Source organism: Bubalus bubalis, chromosome 3 (assembly GCF_019923935.1).
Source record: "Bubalus bubalis isolate 160015118507 breed Murrah chromosome 3, NDDB_SH_1, whole genome shotgun sequence".
Classification (NCBI taxonomy): domain Eukaryota; kingdom Metazoa; phylum Chordata; class Mammalia; order Artiodactyla; family Bovidae; genus Bubalus; species Bubalus bubalis.
In genome coordinates this window covers 24,569,317-24,585,272 of record NC_059159.1, presented here as the reverse complement: position 1 = coordinate 24,585,272, position 15,956 = coordinate 24,569,317, and the positions used below count along the sequence as shown (strand labels likewise).

General features: G+C 49.8%; 1 protein-coding gene across 6 annotated transcripts; it reads left to right on the top strand.

Annotated features, from left to right (window-relative positions):
- The first annotated feature begins 10,745 nt into the window (after positions 1–10,745).
- PRR15L (proline rich 15 like) lies at positions 10,746–15,789 on the top strand. 6 transcript variants are annotated; one of them, XM_025280263.3, is made up of 4 exons: positions 10,832–10,968; positions 11,156–11,381; positions 14,415–14,473; positions 15,419–15,789. In XM_025280263.3, exon 4 carries the CDS (start codon positions 15,448–15,450, stop codon positions 15,748–15,750), a length of 303 nt encoding a protein of 100 aa, XP_025136048.1. In that variant the 5' UTR covers positions 10,832–10,968; positions 11,156–11,381; positions 14,415–14,473; positions 15,419–15,447; the 3' UTR covers positions 15,751–15,789. The 6 variants fall into 6 exon arrangements, with proteins under 6 accessions (XP_006074376.1, XP_006074375.1, XP_025136048.1 ...); XM_025280261.3 differs by lacking the exon at positions 14,415–14,473 and adding an exon at positions 13,280–13,342; XM_006074313.4 differs by lacking the exon at positions 14,415–14,473 and having other exon boundaries at positions 10,754–10,908.
- The last annotated feature ends 167 nt before the right edge of the window (positions 15,790–15,956 follow it).

Here is a 15,956-nt window from a genome sequence, read left to right as displayed (position 1 = left end):
ACTTTTGTCACACATTACCTTCTCACTGAATTTATGTAATAGACAAGTGTTGAACATCTGCTACGTGTTATGTGATTAGGGCAGGGATCGGGAGGGAGGAGGGTCAAAGGAGGCATCCCAAAGATAACACCTAAATTGAGTGTTAAAAGAAGAGCTGCAGAAAGAGGGAGATGTGGGAGTGGTGTTCCAGGTGGAGTAGACTGTACAAAGCTTTGCAGGCTTTGCAACGAGGTGCAGGGAACAATAGGCAGGCAAGACTGGCACGATAACTGCAGGAGTCCAGTGTATAATTAAAATGCCCTTGTTAAAAATTATGAACTGGACTTCCTTGATGGTGCAGTAGATAGGAATCCACCTGACACTGCAGGGGACCTGGATTTGATCCCTGGTCTGGGAAGATGCCACATGCCTCAGAGCAACTAACCTGTGTGTTACAATTACTGGGCCCGTGCTCTAGAGCCCGGGAGCCACAACTACTGAGCTGGTGTGCCTGGAGCCTGTGCTTCGCAACAAGAGAAGCTACCACATTGAGAAGCCCCTGCACCACAACTAGAGAGAGTAGCCACCACTCTCTGAAGCTAGAGAAAGCCTGTGTGCAGCAACAAAGACCCAGTGCAACCAAATAAATACATAAATATATATATATACACACACACACACATATATATATATACTGCATAGGTCTCACACTTATGAAGCTGGCCCTTCAGACAGGCCAGCTTCTGTGCCATGAAATGTTTGAGGCAGGGGTTGGCTGGAGAAGGGACTGTAAAGGCGGAAGGGTGGTATCATATCATATCATCTCAGGAAGGAACTTGGACTTCACCCCTGCAGGGAGAGAGGAACCACTGGAGGGTTTCAAGGCTTTGAGGCTTGAGGCAAAGAGGGACCTGTACAAACTGACTGCAGAGACTGATGGATTCGTGGGAGGTAAGGCTAAAGGCAAGGAGACTGTTAAAAGGTTATTATGCAAGAGTTAGAGCTTGACTTGACACAATGGCATGAGGAGGAAGAGAAGAACTAGATTTCAGAGATGGTTTGGAGGCAAATGGACAGGTTTGGCAGTTGGTTGGCTGTGTGGGTGGAGACTGGGACAACAGGGTGACGCATAGGTGGTTGAGTGGGAGACCCCCCACCTAATTCAGGGAATCGGGATGCTGAGCATCCTGCAGGGGGTGAGGAGGAGGGCATCTCAGCTTTGAACTTGTGGGGTTGGTGGCCCAGGGAGACTCCCCTGTGAGAAGTGTGCAGGAGGCACTTGGGTCTGCAGCTCTGGATTTCAGGGGGCTGGAGATACAGCTTTGGAGAGCTAGACTGACTCATCTGCGGTCCAGGTTGTGGCTGAAGCTGAGGGAGAGCATGAGATGGGTCCAGAAGTGCAGAGGAAAGAGGGTGAGAGGAGAGAAGAGAGAGGGTGGGCAAGGGGTCTCACAGGGCTGGATGTGCCATTTTGTACCCTTCCCTTCCAGGTTGTTAACTCCTCCAGGAGGCTCTGCTTGAGTCTTTCTAAGTGACCCATCTCCTCCATCACCTCTGCCCAGCACATCACTTGGGGCTTAGTAAATTTTTTATTGAACTGTGTGATGTGATAGGGCAGTGAGAAGACCTAGATTCCTGCCCAATGAGATCCTGGGCCATTTTGATAAGCTCTCTGCCAGCCACGGTTTCCTCAACATGGAGATAAAACATCCTGACCATCTCAGGGTATTTCTATTTACAAGCTTAAATAAACAAACCCACTAGATGTATGTAACTCTTTATAGTTTACAACATACTTTCATAGATTTTTTTTCTCATTATTTGCAAACTCTGTGTGTGTCTATGAAACAGTAATCATTATTGTTATAGAAGGGGTTGAAAGTCTTCCATAAAAATGGCTCATAGGGCAGAACTAAGAGCCTCTTTAGGGCTCTCTCATGGGAATTTGGCTCCCATCGTAGAGTCCTGACTCAAGCTATAGGAATGACTGGAGCTTCCCCATGATTAAACAAACTTACTGGGTTCCAACTATGTGTTCCTGGCTCCCTGGGACATCCCAAGAAGTATGGCCCTGCCCCACCCTCAAGGTGCATCTCTCCTCCTTGAACCAACAGGCAGGGCAGGGCAGGGCAGGATGAGCCTGGAAGGCCCAGCCCTGGTAAGGTGGTAGAGGCAGAGACCACCAGCACTTCACCCCCACCCTCTCGAAGCACCCCAGGTGACTCATGCAGAAAGAAGTGTGTTTGAGAACAGCTCTGCCCGGGTGCTAGCGTCAGGGTGGTGGCCCCAGAGAGGGTAGGGGTGCGGATTTTGTGCAGTATCTGCACTGTTTGTCCTTTTCTGAAGCCATCGAGAGGCTCAGGGCCAATGGGCAGGTAAGCACACAAGTTGTCTGGCCTCGAGGGCATCGAGATCCTTGGGGCTCCCATCCTCTGGATAGTGCCAGGGAGAGGCTGTGAAAGGCTCTGACTGTGAATCTCAGTTCTCTGCTGATTTAGCAGGTGGGGTGCTGTCGTGGGAGGGGTAGCACTTAGGAAGGTGAGGGAGAAGCTAGGAGGCCTGTGGAGGCTTTAGACAGGAAAGCACAGGGCCCCGGGGTGCTGTGTATGCGGGCTGCCTTGCCATCCTTTGCTGTTAGCTTGCTTATTAAGTGATAGTCTGTGCCCAGTGCCAGTGTAGATCTAAATGTTTTACAAGCCTTATCTAATTTGATCCTTCCAAACAACCTTATAATCTGGGTACTGTTATTAGCCAGGTTTTAAAGGCAAGGGAGCCAAAGCTCAGGTAATTAAGTAACTTGTCCAAGATCATAGAGCTGGTAGTTGGTGAGGCTGGGATCCAAACCCAGGCCTGTCTGGCTCCCCCGCCCGCATTCTTTTTCTCCGTGGGATGTGGCTTCTCCGGCAGCCCTGCCTGCTGCATTCACGCAGCTGGGCCACTGCAGACGCAGGCTTCTTCCTCCCTCCTCTTCGGCCTGATTCCCACTTTCTCCCCTGATGTTGTGTCAGACAGTCAGCACCCCACCCTGGCAATTCCTGGCCTTTACCAAAGTTCTTTCTTACCACGCCCCATTCTGGGCAAGAAGGTCCATTGCTTATATCTATAAAAGGAAGGCTTACCCTTGGCATTCAGATAATCCATTTATTTTATCTACCATATGTTTATGACTTTATGGTCCATGTCTTATGTGTGTTTGCTCACAATAACACTGACTGTGCTCTGTGTGTGTGTGTGTGTGTGTGTGTGTGTGTGTGGTGTGTATCTGCCTGCTGGGCTGAAGGCTCTGAAAACTCAGCATTCTCAGCTGGCCTCTTGCTGGTTGCAGTGTAGTCTCTGGGTTGGTCTTTGCAGTCTGTCTCCCCAGCTAGTCAGTGCGCACCTTGTGGGCAGGGAGTAGAGGCCTGTTCATCTCTGGGACCCCAGCCCCTGGTATGACCTGGACACTGAGTGTCAGCTGCTTAACGGATGCTTGTGGAGGACGGAATGAGAGAAGATGCAGCGGGTGCAGGGAGGTATTTAGCAGTGAGTGGGGACCATGATCACTCGGTCTGGGGGGAGGGCTGTGCATGCCCTGGTTCTTTTCTTCACCCCTCCCCCTACAGCTCAGGACTTGGAGTCACTTGGAGCTCGAGGGAGGAATTTCAGGCGAAGATATTAGGGCTGGTTAGCTTCATAAGTTAAGCATAAGCCAGAAGGTCCATGAGGTGCCAGTCAGCTGGGTGGTGCTCTGGGACCCATGATAAACCCTGGCCACCATGCCCTCTCCTTCCCTTCACCTTTGTTAGTCGTCTAAGGGAAAATAACTCACTGGGGAGTTTCATGAATTGGGTTCAACGTGCCATCTTCTGAGGATTGCCCCTGCGTTCCATGGTTTCTTCATCCCCATCATGGCGGGTGGAGGGAATCTGCTCTTTCACGGGAAGAAAACCAAGCCTATTGCCACACCTCTCACCTCTTTAGCCTCCCTTCTCATTCTGTTCAGTGTTAGTTACCCTCTATTTGTCAAGCACTATTTGCCAAGATGGGCTTTCCAGGTGGCTCCATGGTAAAGAATCCGCCTGTCAAAGCAAGAGAGTCAGGAGACGTGGGTTCAGTCCCTGGATCAGGAAGATCCCCTGGAGTAGGAAATGGCAACCCATTCCAGTATTATTGCCTGGAAAATTCCATGGATGGAGGACCCTGGAGGGCTACAGTCCATGGGGTCACAAAAAGTCAGATGTGACTGAGCGACTGAATGCACTTGCCAATGTGTTGGAGACCTTAACATGAAGACACGGTCTCAGCCCTCAAAGGAAATGACTGTATGATATGTGAGAGGCCCACCACATTCTAAATCCCATGACAGCACATCCAGAGCCTAACTCTGTGCTCATACATAGTAAGTGCTTAAAAAAATCCATACAGACAAAATAAGAGGGATGCTTAGAGGGTTAAAGAAACAGAAAAGGGGGAATATCCATCTCAACTGGGGGTAAAGGCATGAGATGCGGATGGAAACCGTCAGAGCAGATTCCTGGGAGAAGTAATACTTGAGCTGAGTTTGGTAGGATGGGAACGAACTATGGGAGGAGGGAGAGGATGGAGGAGAGACATGTAAGTGATGGGTGTCATCCTAGGAAGAGGAAGTAAGTAACATGGATAAAGCACATAGGTGAGAGATGGCATGGATGTTCCACAAGAAGTCTATTGTGGGATATTTATGGGAAGAGAAATCAGGTTGAAGAGACTGGCAAGATGAGACCACGAGGAACACTCAGGTCCCTGATGAAGGGTTGAAATTTTATCCTGTAGATCAGATTTCCCAACCAATAGGCAGCCGATATCTGTCAAGCTATAGAGTTGTGCCAAGAGCCCAAGAATCCATAAAAGCAGTTGTATTATTTTAGTGCTAGAAGGACAACAGTGGGCAGGTGGAGATGTTTTTCTGTATTGAGAAAGGATCTTTTTAGAGAACAGGAAACCCAAATGGCCAATACATGTGTGAAAAGACTCTCAGTCTTACTAGAAACTCAGTGTATGGTTAACTGGGGCTGCTGTAACAACTTATCACCAAACAGGTGCTTTAAAGAGCTTCCCTGGTGGCTCAGATGGTAAAAAAAATCCACCTGTAATGTTGAAGACCTGGGTTTGATCCCTAGGTTGGGAAGATCCCCTGGAGGCGGGCATGGCAACCCACTCCAGTATTCTTGCCTGGAGAATCCCTGTGGACAGAGGAGCCTGGTGGGCAGCCCATGAGGTCCCAAAGAGTCAGACACGACTGAGTGACTAAGCACTGTGCTGCACTTAAGGTGCTTTAAAATAATAAATATGGGACTTCCCTGGTATTCCAGGGCTAAGACTCTGGGCTCCCAATGCAGAGGCCCTGGGCTCAATCTTTGTTCAGGGAACTAGATCCTGCACGCTGCAACTAAAAATACTGCATCATGCAACTAAGACCCAGCACAGCCAAATAAATAAATATTGAAAAATAGAATAAGGACTTCCCTGGTGGTCCAGTGTTAAGGATCTGCCTGCCAACGCAGGGGACACGGGTTTGATCCCCTGTTCGGGAAGACTCCACATGCCTTGGAGCAACTAAGCCCGTGCGCCATGACTACCGAGCCCACGCTCTAGAGCCTGTGGACTGCAACCACCAAGCCCTCACGCTGCAGCTACTGAAGCCCGTGTGCCTAGAGTCCACGCTCCACAACAAGAGAAGTCACACAAAGGGAAGCCTGGGCACCGCCTCTGCTCATTGCAACTGGGAAAGCCTGAAAAAAGTGGTGAGGACCCAGTGCAGCTAAAAATAAATGGATAAAATAAAATAAAAAAATTTTAAATAAATTAGAAATGTATTCTCTCACAGTTCTGGAGGCCAGAAGTCTAACATCAAGGTGTCAGCAAGGCTGGTTCCTTCCACAGGCTCTGAGGGACAGTCTGTTCCTGCCACTCACTCAGCTTCTGGTGGCTACAGACAATCCTTGCTGTTCCTTGAGTGGCAGCTGCATCACTTCATCCTCTGCTCTTGTCATCGCATGGCGTTCTCCCTTCATGTCTCTCCTCCTGTAAGGACACTAGTCCTTGGATTTAAGGCCCACCCTAATTTAGTATGTTCTCAGCGACTTCACTTTCACTTTTCACTTTCATGCATTGGAGAAGGAAATGGCAACCCACTCCAGTGTTCTTGCCTGGAGAATCCCAGGGACGGGAGGCCTGGTGGGCTGCCGTCTATGGGGTCGGACAGAGTTGGACACGACTGAAGCGACACAGCAGCAGCAGCAGCTTAACTAATTACGTCTGCAAGCACCCTATTTCCAAATAACGTCACACTTCAGGATTCCAGGTGGACCTGAGTTTGGGGGACAGTATTCAATCCAGTGTACTAGAGCATGCTAGAGACTACTCGCTCAGTTGTGTCCGACTCTTTGCGACCCTGTGGACTGTAGCCCACCAGGCTCCTCCGTCTATGGGATTCTCCAGGCAAGAATACTGGAGCGGGTTGCCATTTCCTTCTCCAGGGGATCTTCCCGACCCAGGGATAGAACCCAGGTCTCCCACACTGCAGGCCGACGCTTTAACCTCTGAGCCACCAGGGAATCCCAGGGATCGAACCCACATCTTTTACGTCTTCTGCATTGGCAGGCAGGTTCTTTACCACTAGAGCCACCTGGGAAGCCTCAATCCAGTGCTCTAGGGAGAAGTAAATATATAAGACACAAAAATGATTACTTCACTTCCGTCGCATTGGCAAAAATGTTAATGTCTCTGTCCTGGGTTGTGTTCTCCAGAGTAGGTGAAGTTTAGGGGGCAAGATGCTTACTAGGGATCACTTTCTGTGAGAGGAACCAGACAGAAGCAGGATTGAACAGAGAGAGAAATCCAGCTGTAACGCAGGCCTTACAGAACTTCCGTCAGTTTAGTGAAGTGAATACGGCTCCTCGGCATGTCCTTCATGGGGCTGAAATGGCTGGACCTTACATCCCTAGAAGGGCAGGCCCTTGGGAGAGATTCTCTCTGCAGCTGAGGTGGACCCTGGAAGAGCTGACAGCTGGAGGCCAGCAGCTGAGGAAGGCAGTAAGTCCTTCTTTGCAGGGTATTCTGGTTGGCACACTCACTACCAGTCTGACAGTACAGAAATGGTCAAAATGAAGAGTGTGGTAGGACAAAAAAGTCATCTTCCAGTCCCCCGCCCCACCCCCGCCAAGATGTCCACATCAAATTACTGGAACCTGTGGATATGACTTTGTTTGAAAAAAGAGTCTTTGCAGATGTGATTAAGTAAGATCATCCTGGATTGTCTGGGTGGACCCTACATACTCTCCCGAGTATTCTTTTTTTTTTTAATTTATTTTTGGCTGTGCTGGGTCTTGGTTGCTGCCCCGGGCTTTCTCTAGTTTCAGCACTCAGGGGCTACTGATGCACAGACTTCTCATTGTGGTGACTTCTCTTGTTTCGGAGAACGGGCTCTAGGGTTTGGGCTTCAGTAGGTGTGGCAGGTGGACTTAGTTGCTTCATGGGAATCTGGGAATCCAACCTGTGTCCTCTGCAATAGCCAGTGGATTCTTAACCACTGGGCCACCAGGGAAGTCCCTCTCCCAAGTATTCTTATAAAAGAGAGATAGAGAGAGATTTGACAACATGAAAGAGGGGAAGACGACGTGAGGATGAAGGAGACAGAGAGGGGAGTGATGTGGCCGAAAGCCAGGGAATGCCTACAGGCACCAGAAGCTGGAGGAGGCAAGGAACTGTCCCTGGAGACTCGAGAGTGATCATGACCCTGCTAAGACCTTAGTCTTGGCCAGTGAAAGTGATTTTGGAATTCTGACTTCCAGAACTGTGAGAGAATACATTTCTGTTGCTTAAATCCATCGAGTCTGTAGTAATGTGTTACAGCAGCCACAAGAAACTAATACAAAGAGTAATAGCAAAATTGCTGGTGGGGATGCAAGTTGGTGAACCCAACTCAGAGGCTCTATCTTCGAGTGCAATGAGGATTCAGAGTTCTAAGTATTTGCACAGTCCGCATGAATACTGGCTGCTCATATTCCCACTGCCCACTGAGGTCTCCTTGAAGGAGAGCAATGGCAGCCCCTCCAGTGGCAACTTCAACACCCACCTCAGACCTGCCCTGCCGTCTTCCCAGCTGTACCTGGTATAGCTTCTGGAGACCAGTCTAGCGCCTTGCCCCACTTGCCCCTCAACCACGCTGGCCACCCCCAAACTCTCATCTTCCGGCCTTCCAGAGGAAGGGGAGTGCTGAGGAGGATGGCAGGCCCTCCCTTCTCCCTGCTTTGGGAAATAAATATCCCTGGAGCCTAGATCTACTCCCTGGACAGAGGTCAATAAATTAGGAATGATCTTTTGGGCCAGGTTAGATCTGCAACCCAATGGGGCCCCATGGCTGCATGTCTAACAGGGCACCAAGGTCCTTGAGACTCCCTTAGGTGTATTTTAACTTGCTTTAGCCAACAAGGGCACATTTTTGAAAACTTGCACATTTCATGTTTGTATTTGAAATATCACACTTGAACCTAGCTTTAAGAAGGTGTGTTAAAAGGTGGAAAATTTTAGAAAACAGTACAGCAGCCTTGTGGGGGTGATCTGTTTAAGGGATAGTCATAGTTTATAGCCTTATCTCAAACTCCTCTCCCAACCCTGCTCCTCCCAGAAATAAACCTACCAAAGGTCAGGGGTTGGGCCTAACTTCCCAGGCTGGTCCCTCCCAGGATGGGGAGCTGGGGCAGGCCTCTGCTCCTGTACCTGGCCCTGCTGGCCTTCTCTGAAGGGCAGGTCACGTAGGCATCCGCTTAAATCCCACCCACTGGGGTGCCTCCTCCAGAGTGGAGCTGAGAGAACAGAATTCTGCCCCCTCTGGATTGCACACATCAGAAAGGCCTGGATTTTGAAGCAGGGTGGTGTGGGGTGAGAGGGGTGAAGGGAGTGAGTGTTTTCAGCACAAGCGCCTTCCTCCTGTACAGATGGAACAGTGTCCTGACCCTTGGTTACACTCCCCAAGCTAGTGCTCATCCCATCATCCTTCTACTATTTTCCCAATACCTCAGTTAACTTTTTAGCCTCTTCAGTATCTTCTGGACTGGACACTGACTCTCAACCAGGCTTTTGGAGAAAGTGACAGATCTAGAAATCTTCCTGGGACAGCTGTGTATACCTCTGACGAGAGTTAGGAGAACCTTACAAAACAATATCCTTCATTCTCATAGATCCCCAGGGAGCTGATAACACATCAGCAAGTGAGCGTAGCTGAAACCGCCAGAAGTGAAATAAATGGGTTTTCTCTCACATTTACCTGGGACAAGTGGCTGCAATAAGAATTTCTTTTTTTTTTTTTTTTTAAGAATTTCTTAAAGACAATATTTATATTTCTTATTTGTATTTTAAAGTTTGCATTAAGTACTAACTATACGCCAGGTCTGTATCAGTGACAGACATCTCGGGGCTCAAGGAGCTAACATTTTTTTTAACTTTTTATTTTATATTGGAGTATAAATGACTAACAATGTTGTAACAGTTTCTGGTGGACAGCAAAGGAACTCAATCATATAGATATAGATATAGATATATAGATATATATAGAGATATATATACATACGTATCCATTCTCCCCCAAACTTCTCTCCCATCCAGGCTCCCTCATCACCTTGAGCAGAGTTCCCTGTGCTGTACAAAAGGTCCTTATTGGTTATCCATTTTAAATAAATATAGTATGTACATGTTGATCCAAACTCCCTAACTATCCTTTCGCCTCATCCTCTTCCTTCTCTAAGTCTGTGAGTCTGTTCTGTAAATAAGTTCATTTGTTTCATTTCTTTTTAGATTCTGCATATAAGGGATATCATAGGATATTTCTCTCAAGGCGCTAACATTCTCTAAGGGAGGCAAATACGTGACTGGATCATTACATTACTATATATGTATATGTGTGTATGTACACACGTAATCAATCATGGTATATGGCATGTTAAATAGAAGCATGTGAGGAAGCCCAGTAGGAGTAAGACAATTCTCGGGGGAGTAGGGGGCATAATAATTTAGGCCTTGAAGGATGAATAGGAGTTTGTCTGGGTTTACTCAGGGGGTGGGGAGACCATTCCTAATCTCGTCCTCTTAGACAGCTTCCATACCAAGGAAGGCAGGCAGAGAAAGGCCTTGTGTGCACGTTCAGGGAGAGTTTGGAAAAGAAAGTGCAGACTAGGAGGGCCAGGCCAAGTGGGTTCCACTATGGGCCATGGGGAGTCTCTGCAGGACTGTCTACCTGAGGCCCAGGGACACAGGGGCTGTTTAGGATGGAGGCAAAGATGAACTCAAGAGGCCTTGAGAAGCTGAACCATGTAGACTCAGTGCTGAAGGTGTGGGCAGGTTTGAGAGCTGGTTAATTAGAATTTAGAATACAACTTGGAGGGAGTGCCAAGGATGGGGGAATTGTACGCTTTTCCTCTACCCAGTGCCCACCCCCCACCCCACCCCCACCTCTGGATCTCCTCGGTCCTGGAATGGGCCATATAGTCCATGGCGGAAGGCAGAATTTCAAGGTCTTTTAAGACTGCTTCTAAGCGAGGGAGGCAGGGATGTAGACACTTGAGGTTGTGGTGGGTCTGGAGAACCTGGCCTAAGGAGGAGCTGGTGCCACTCAACCCCCTTCTAGGGAGAACTTGAGGAAAAGCCTTCAGGTCAGGAGGGAACCACAGCCTCCCACCCAGCACCCGCCTGAGGCTTGGGGTGGAAGCAGGCAGCCTGGGAACCGGTCTGCCAACCAGTTTGACCAGGGACTGGTTTCGACTCTTGAGTTCAAAGCAGCTGGGTGCTCCCGTTTCTCCCGCCAGCCGCCAGCCGGAGCAGCGGCCCTTAACCCTTTCTGGATTGTGCCTGGGGTAAAGTCCAGGTGGCAGTTCATGCTGGAGAGGGGTTTGGCCTCTTTGGGGCATGGAACAGGTAGGGATGACCTCAGTTATGGCTGGGGTGCAAACAGGCCCCTGAGAGTGGCAGAATGAGGTGAGAGGCTCCCGGGTTCTCCCCACCCCCGACTTCCCTTGGGGTTTCCTCTTCCTGGCCAGGCGGTCCCTGGAGGACCCTGTCTTCTGGGTGGGTGCAGGGGCGCTGGGATTGGATTTCTGGGGTAATGAATATTCATCAGCTGAGCCGGCCTCTGTTTACTTAGCCGGGAGGGGCTGGGTTTCAGGTTCACCTTGACTCCCGGAGCCACAGCGGAGCAGGTACCGTCCTGCACCTGTTTCTCAGCACCTGCTGCACAGCTGCTGCTACCCAGCTCTCCCAGCCTGAGCCTTGCCTGGCGCGGCAGTCCGGAGGCACCCCCACCTCCCCCAGTCTCCCGGGGCGCAGCTCCTGCACTCAGCTCTTCTCTAGGGAAGCTCTCGCCTCCAGCCTCCCAGCAGTCGGGCTCACAGGTACCGGCAGAGGGTGGGGGTGAGGGGAAACCAAGGCATGGACTTCTGTCCGGGGGCTCAGTTCTGCTTCCACAGCTGATACGCCCAGCTGGGAAGGGGGATCCAGGCATGCCGGCTCCCATCTCTAGGTGGGCAGGCAGAGCTCGACTCATCCCACTGGTTTCTTGGAGTCAATCCAGGCCTCCAACAGAGCTCCTTCTGGGAAAGTTTTACTCCAGAGCAGTGATCTATTAACTCTTGCTGGACAGGAGCTTACCACCTGCTACCCCCTCCCCCGCTGGAGGATGTTTCTGGCTGTCTAGTAGGAATATATATCCCTGTCCTCTCCAGGGTACCTGAGTGTCACACAGAGTGGAGAAGTACCACAGGGGCCATGCAGAGGTGCAAGGAATAGAGGTTCTAAGTTTTGTCTTACTGCAGGAAGCCGACTCACCCCTTCAATGCCCCCCCCACCCCCCCCACCCCCGCTTCCAGCCTTCCACCTCCACCCCAGTCAATGGTTAACTTGTTCCAGCTCAGAAGGAGCCCAACCCTGTCTGGGCAAGGCCCTTAGGGCAGTTCACAGAACCCAGCTGGCATGGTGGGAGCTGTCCTGGGGTGCCCACATACATGCCAGGGTGCTAACCACCATAGGCACGGGGTGGCAGGCTATCCAGTGAGGCCCTTGTGGATTCCCAAGCTGTGCAAACAGTAGAGGTGTAACTTGCATCTTCAGGGCTGATTTCTATCATCTGATGGATTGCAAGGCCCTGGGGCAAGGGCCTTGCCCTCAGTGCGCCTGCTCAGGCCCTGCAGAAGCAGCTATATCACCAGCTGCTGAGTCTGTTCAAAATTCCAAGTACATCCCCTCCCCCAGGTACCTCTAGCCTCCTGTGACTACGCGTGGGCATGCGACTGTTGGCCTCTGGCTTTTTGCAACTTTGGATATCGGGAAAGTTTGACTGTTGTGTCACATTTTTTTTCCTAAAACAAATCAGACTTTACACAATTTTGAGGTAGCTCACTATTTAAAAGAATCTTGTAGCCCCCTTGTTTTGAAAAACAAAGAATAGTCCTCTAATTTATCTATTCTGCAAATTCAGATTTCCATAGATTTGCCTTGCTTAAAGGGCTAAACACCTGCTTACTGGTGTGTCATGTCCTCCTGGACAGAAGGGACAGCAAGGCCTAGCAGAGAGTATTTTGGAGAGACCAGAATTCAAGGCCAGGAGCCAAAGGCACCAATACTTTGGTGCCATGGTGGAGGCTCCAGGGCAGGGCCCAAGGGCTACTCTGACCTCTTTCTGTGGTTTTCTGACAAGTGGCTCCCTTTACTCCAAGGAGAGTTAAGACCCATGAATGCCAAGTTCAGAGACCTGTTAAAGTGGTATATTTTAAGTGGCACAAGCAGAGGGTACTCTCATGGCGCAAGGCAGTTTGGTGGTTACTGTTGTTTCAGGAGCTGAATCCTCCATTCCCCAAGTTCCTTAGCAGTCCCAGATGGGCTGTGGTGGGGTTGTGGGCTTTGCTCCAGACCAGGTGGTGACTGGGGCACCCATAGGCCAAGCAAGCACCCTGACCCTCCTTCCTGGCCCTCCCCAAGGCTCCTTCCAGAAACCTATTCTGGAACACCAAGTTCTGTGCAAGGCTGTGCTAAGCCCAGGTGGGGCAGGCTGCCAAAGCAAAGCTCTCAGGCTGTCTCCTTGGTGCACTCACCTCTCCAGGGTGCCCTGAAAGTATTTACCTGACCACTTACCCCTCCTTCACTTTCTAAGTGGGAGCTGCACTAGATCTCCTTGGGATTTTCTTGCTTCTTGAGCTCAGCTCGAGGGACAGAGCTGGCAAAGTGGGATCTGCTTCCTGGACAGAGAGGTGGGGAGGAACCCCCTTGCTCTGGGCAAGTGGATGGATTTTTGCAGGGCCAGGGGACAACCACGACAAGGAGGCCACGGATGCAGGCACTCGGTTCATTTCAAGCTAAGGTCAGCATCCTGTTTTCATTTCTTTCTTTCTTTTTCTTTTTAAATACTTTTTTGGCTGAACCACACAGCATGTAGGATCTTAGTTTCCTGACCAGAAATCAAACCCATGCCCTCTGCATTGGAAGGACAGAGTCTTAACCACTGGACTGCCAGCAAGTCCTTCTTTCATTATTTATGAATTTGACCTGCTCCCCCTCTAAAAAAAGCTCCAGGCTCATTATGGAAAATCTGGGAATCAAAATAATAAAATAAAAAATTTATATATATATATATATATATATATATGTAGAGAGAAAGAGGAGAAAACATCCCATATTCCTACTACCTAAAGAAAACCAATATTAATCATTTGTCATATTTCTTCAGGTCTTTTTAGAAAATGTAGTTAAGACCATCAGTTTTTAAAAGTAGGTGATATATTTGCCTGACCTTGGGCTGGTTGATCATCTAGCTTTCCGATATGCTGTGGCTATTGCACTCTCCTCCTCAGGACTTGCACAGCTCACACTGATACCAACTCCAAGCTCGCTGTGCTCTCTACATGACAGGCCAATGGATCAGAGAGACGAGGTGTTGAGGCAAGGAATACAATTTTATTCAGAAAGCCAGCTGACCGAGAAGATGGCAGACTAATGTTTCAAAATAACCATCTTTTCGGGGTCTGAATGCCAGGTTCTTTTATGGATCAGAGATGGCAGGGAGGAGGAAACAAAGTAAAAAGGCCATTAATTTTGCAAATATCTCCTAGAATGGCAAGCCTCAGGCAGGGGGGGGTGTTGGTTTTTTCCTTCCTGCCATCTATGGGTGGACAGGGTTCTGAACAGAGGCACTTTAGTTTAACAGTCAGGCAGAGGGGCAGGATTCTCTGAGGCAGGCCATTATGTAGGATTATAATAACAAAAGCAATGGAAAGCAAGTCAAGGAAACAGTTTCAACATGGAGCCAGAATTGACTTCTCCCTTCAGACCACCAACCTCTCCAGGTCCAAAGATGTTTCCATTTCTCATCACTCTGCCTGCTCTTTCATTGATCTTAATATCTCTAGCCTATACTCTCTTTTTCTTGTGTCCAGATAGCTTCATCTGCCAAAACTTCCACCAGCTCAGGCAGCAACTTCATGGAATAGAAAAGGTGAGGCCACTACTGTGTCAGGACACATCACGTTGTCAGTGGAGAAGCTTGGATTTCAGAACCCTGCCCCACCTCTCATGGGGTACCCTTATGGAGGGTCCAGCCTGTGATAACCAGACCCCACATGTACCTCTTGGCCCCACCAAACCTCCTTCCAAATGTTCAGGTTTCCTTCAAACTCCTGTCCTTATAGAAGCTGTATGGGCAAAGGGAACCACCCCTCAATAAGTTTTACTTTGCAAAGCATGTCTACTTTGTGGGCAAGGATTAACATTAGGGCTGAACGTTAGGTCTGGAAAGGACAGGTGGACACAAGGTCCAAAGATGTACCTTGCCAGAGGTCACAAGGCTGGAATAGTTCTCGGGACTTCCTACTCCCAGCCTGATGTTTCTCTCCCTTATAAAAACCCCAGCTGCTTCCTCAGCCCCAGTGGTGACCACTGGGAAGTCCAAATTACTCCGAACATCGCAAATCCTGTTTAATTTTGTAATGAATTCCAAAGAAAATGCATAGGGCATTTCTGTCTGTCTGATACCAGCTGATCACCTGTCTGCTCCTGGCAGCAGGGCCTGGAGGCATAGCGGGAAGAGCTTGGGAAGGTGGCCAAGGCCTAGTTACTCTATGACTTGGCAAGCTATTCACACTCCTGCAGCCCCAAGGGGCCTGGAGTGTCAAGCTGTCTGGCAGCGGTATGTAGTTGTCCCACTGTCCCATCCGCCTGGCTCAGATGGCTTCCCCATGGATGTTTTCTTGACCGCCTCTTCCCCAGACCCTTCTCTCTCCTCATGTTCACCAAAAGGATTGCATCGCTTACCTAAATCCTGGGTTCACTTGGCCCCACCTTCAATTCTATCAAGCCTGGTTGGGAGACTAGAAAGGGCTGCTCCAAGGCCCCTACCCCTTCTCCCCACTGACCCCTTTCTCTACATCCCCTGCTCCTGCAGGAAGCCCCACACTCAGGTCTGGGAACGCCATGACCGAAGTTGGTTGGTGGAAGCTGACCTTCCTGAGGAAAAAGAAATCCACTCCCAAAGTGCTGTATGAGATCCCTGACACCTACACCCAGAGTGAGGGTGGTGCGGAGCCCCCGAGGCCTGACAGTGGGAACCCCAACAGCAACTTTAACACCCGCTTGGAGAAGATTGTGGACAAGAACACCAAGGGCAAGCACGTCAAAGTCTCCAACTCAGGCCGCTTCAAGGAGAAGAAAAAGGTCCGAGCCTCATTGGCGGAGAACCCCAACCTCTTTGATGACAGGGAGGGCAAAGGACAGTGAAGGGGGCCGAGGAGGACGCTAGCACCTTCCCGCTCCCTGCCGTCAGCTGGGTCTGAGACAGGAGCTCACCACGCTGGCCTCTTTGGCCACAGCTGAAGCCGTGGGGGGACTTGATGCCTGCTGGCAGGAAATGTCTGGTTTTAGGTTTGTATTTATGTGCTCTGGCTTTCTGGAAGGCCTGAGAGATCCCAGGTCCTCCCGCCCTC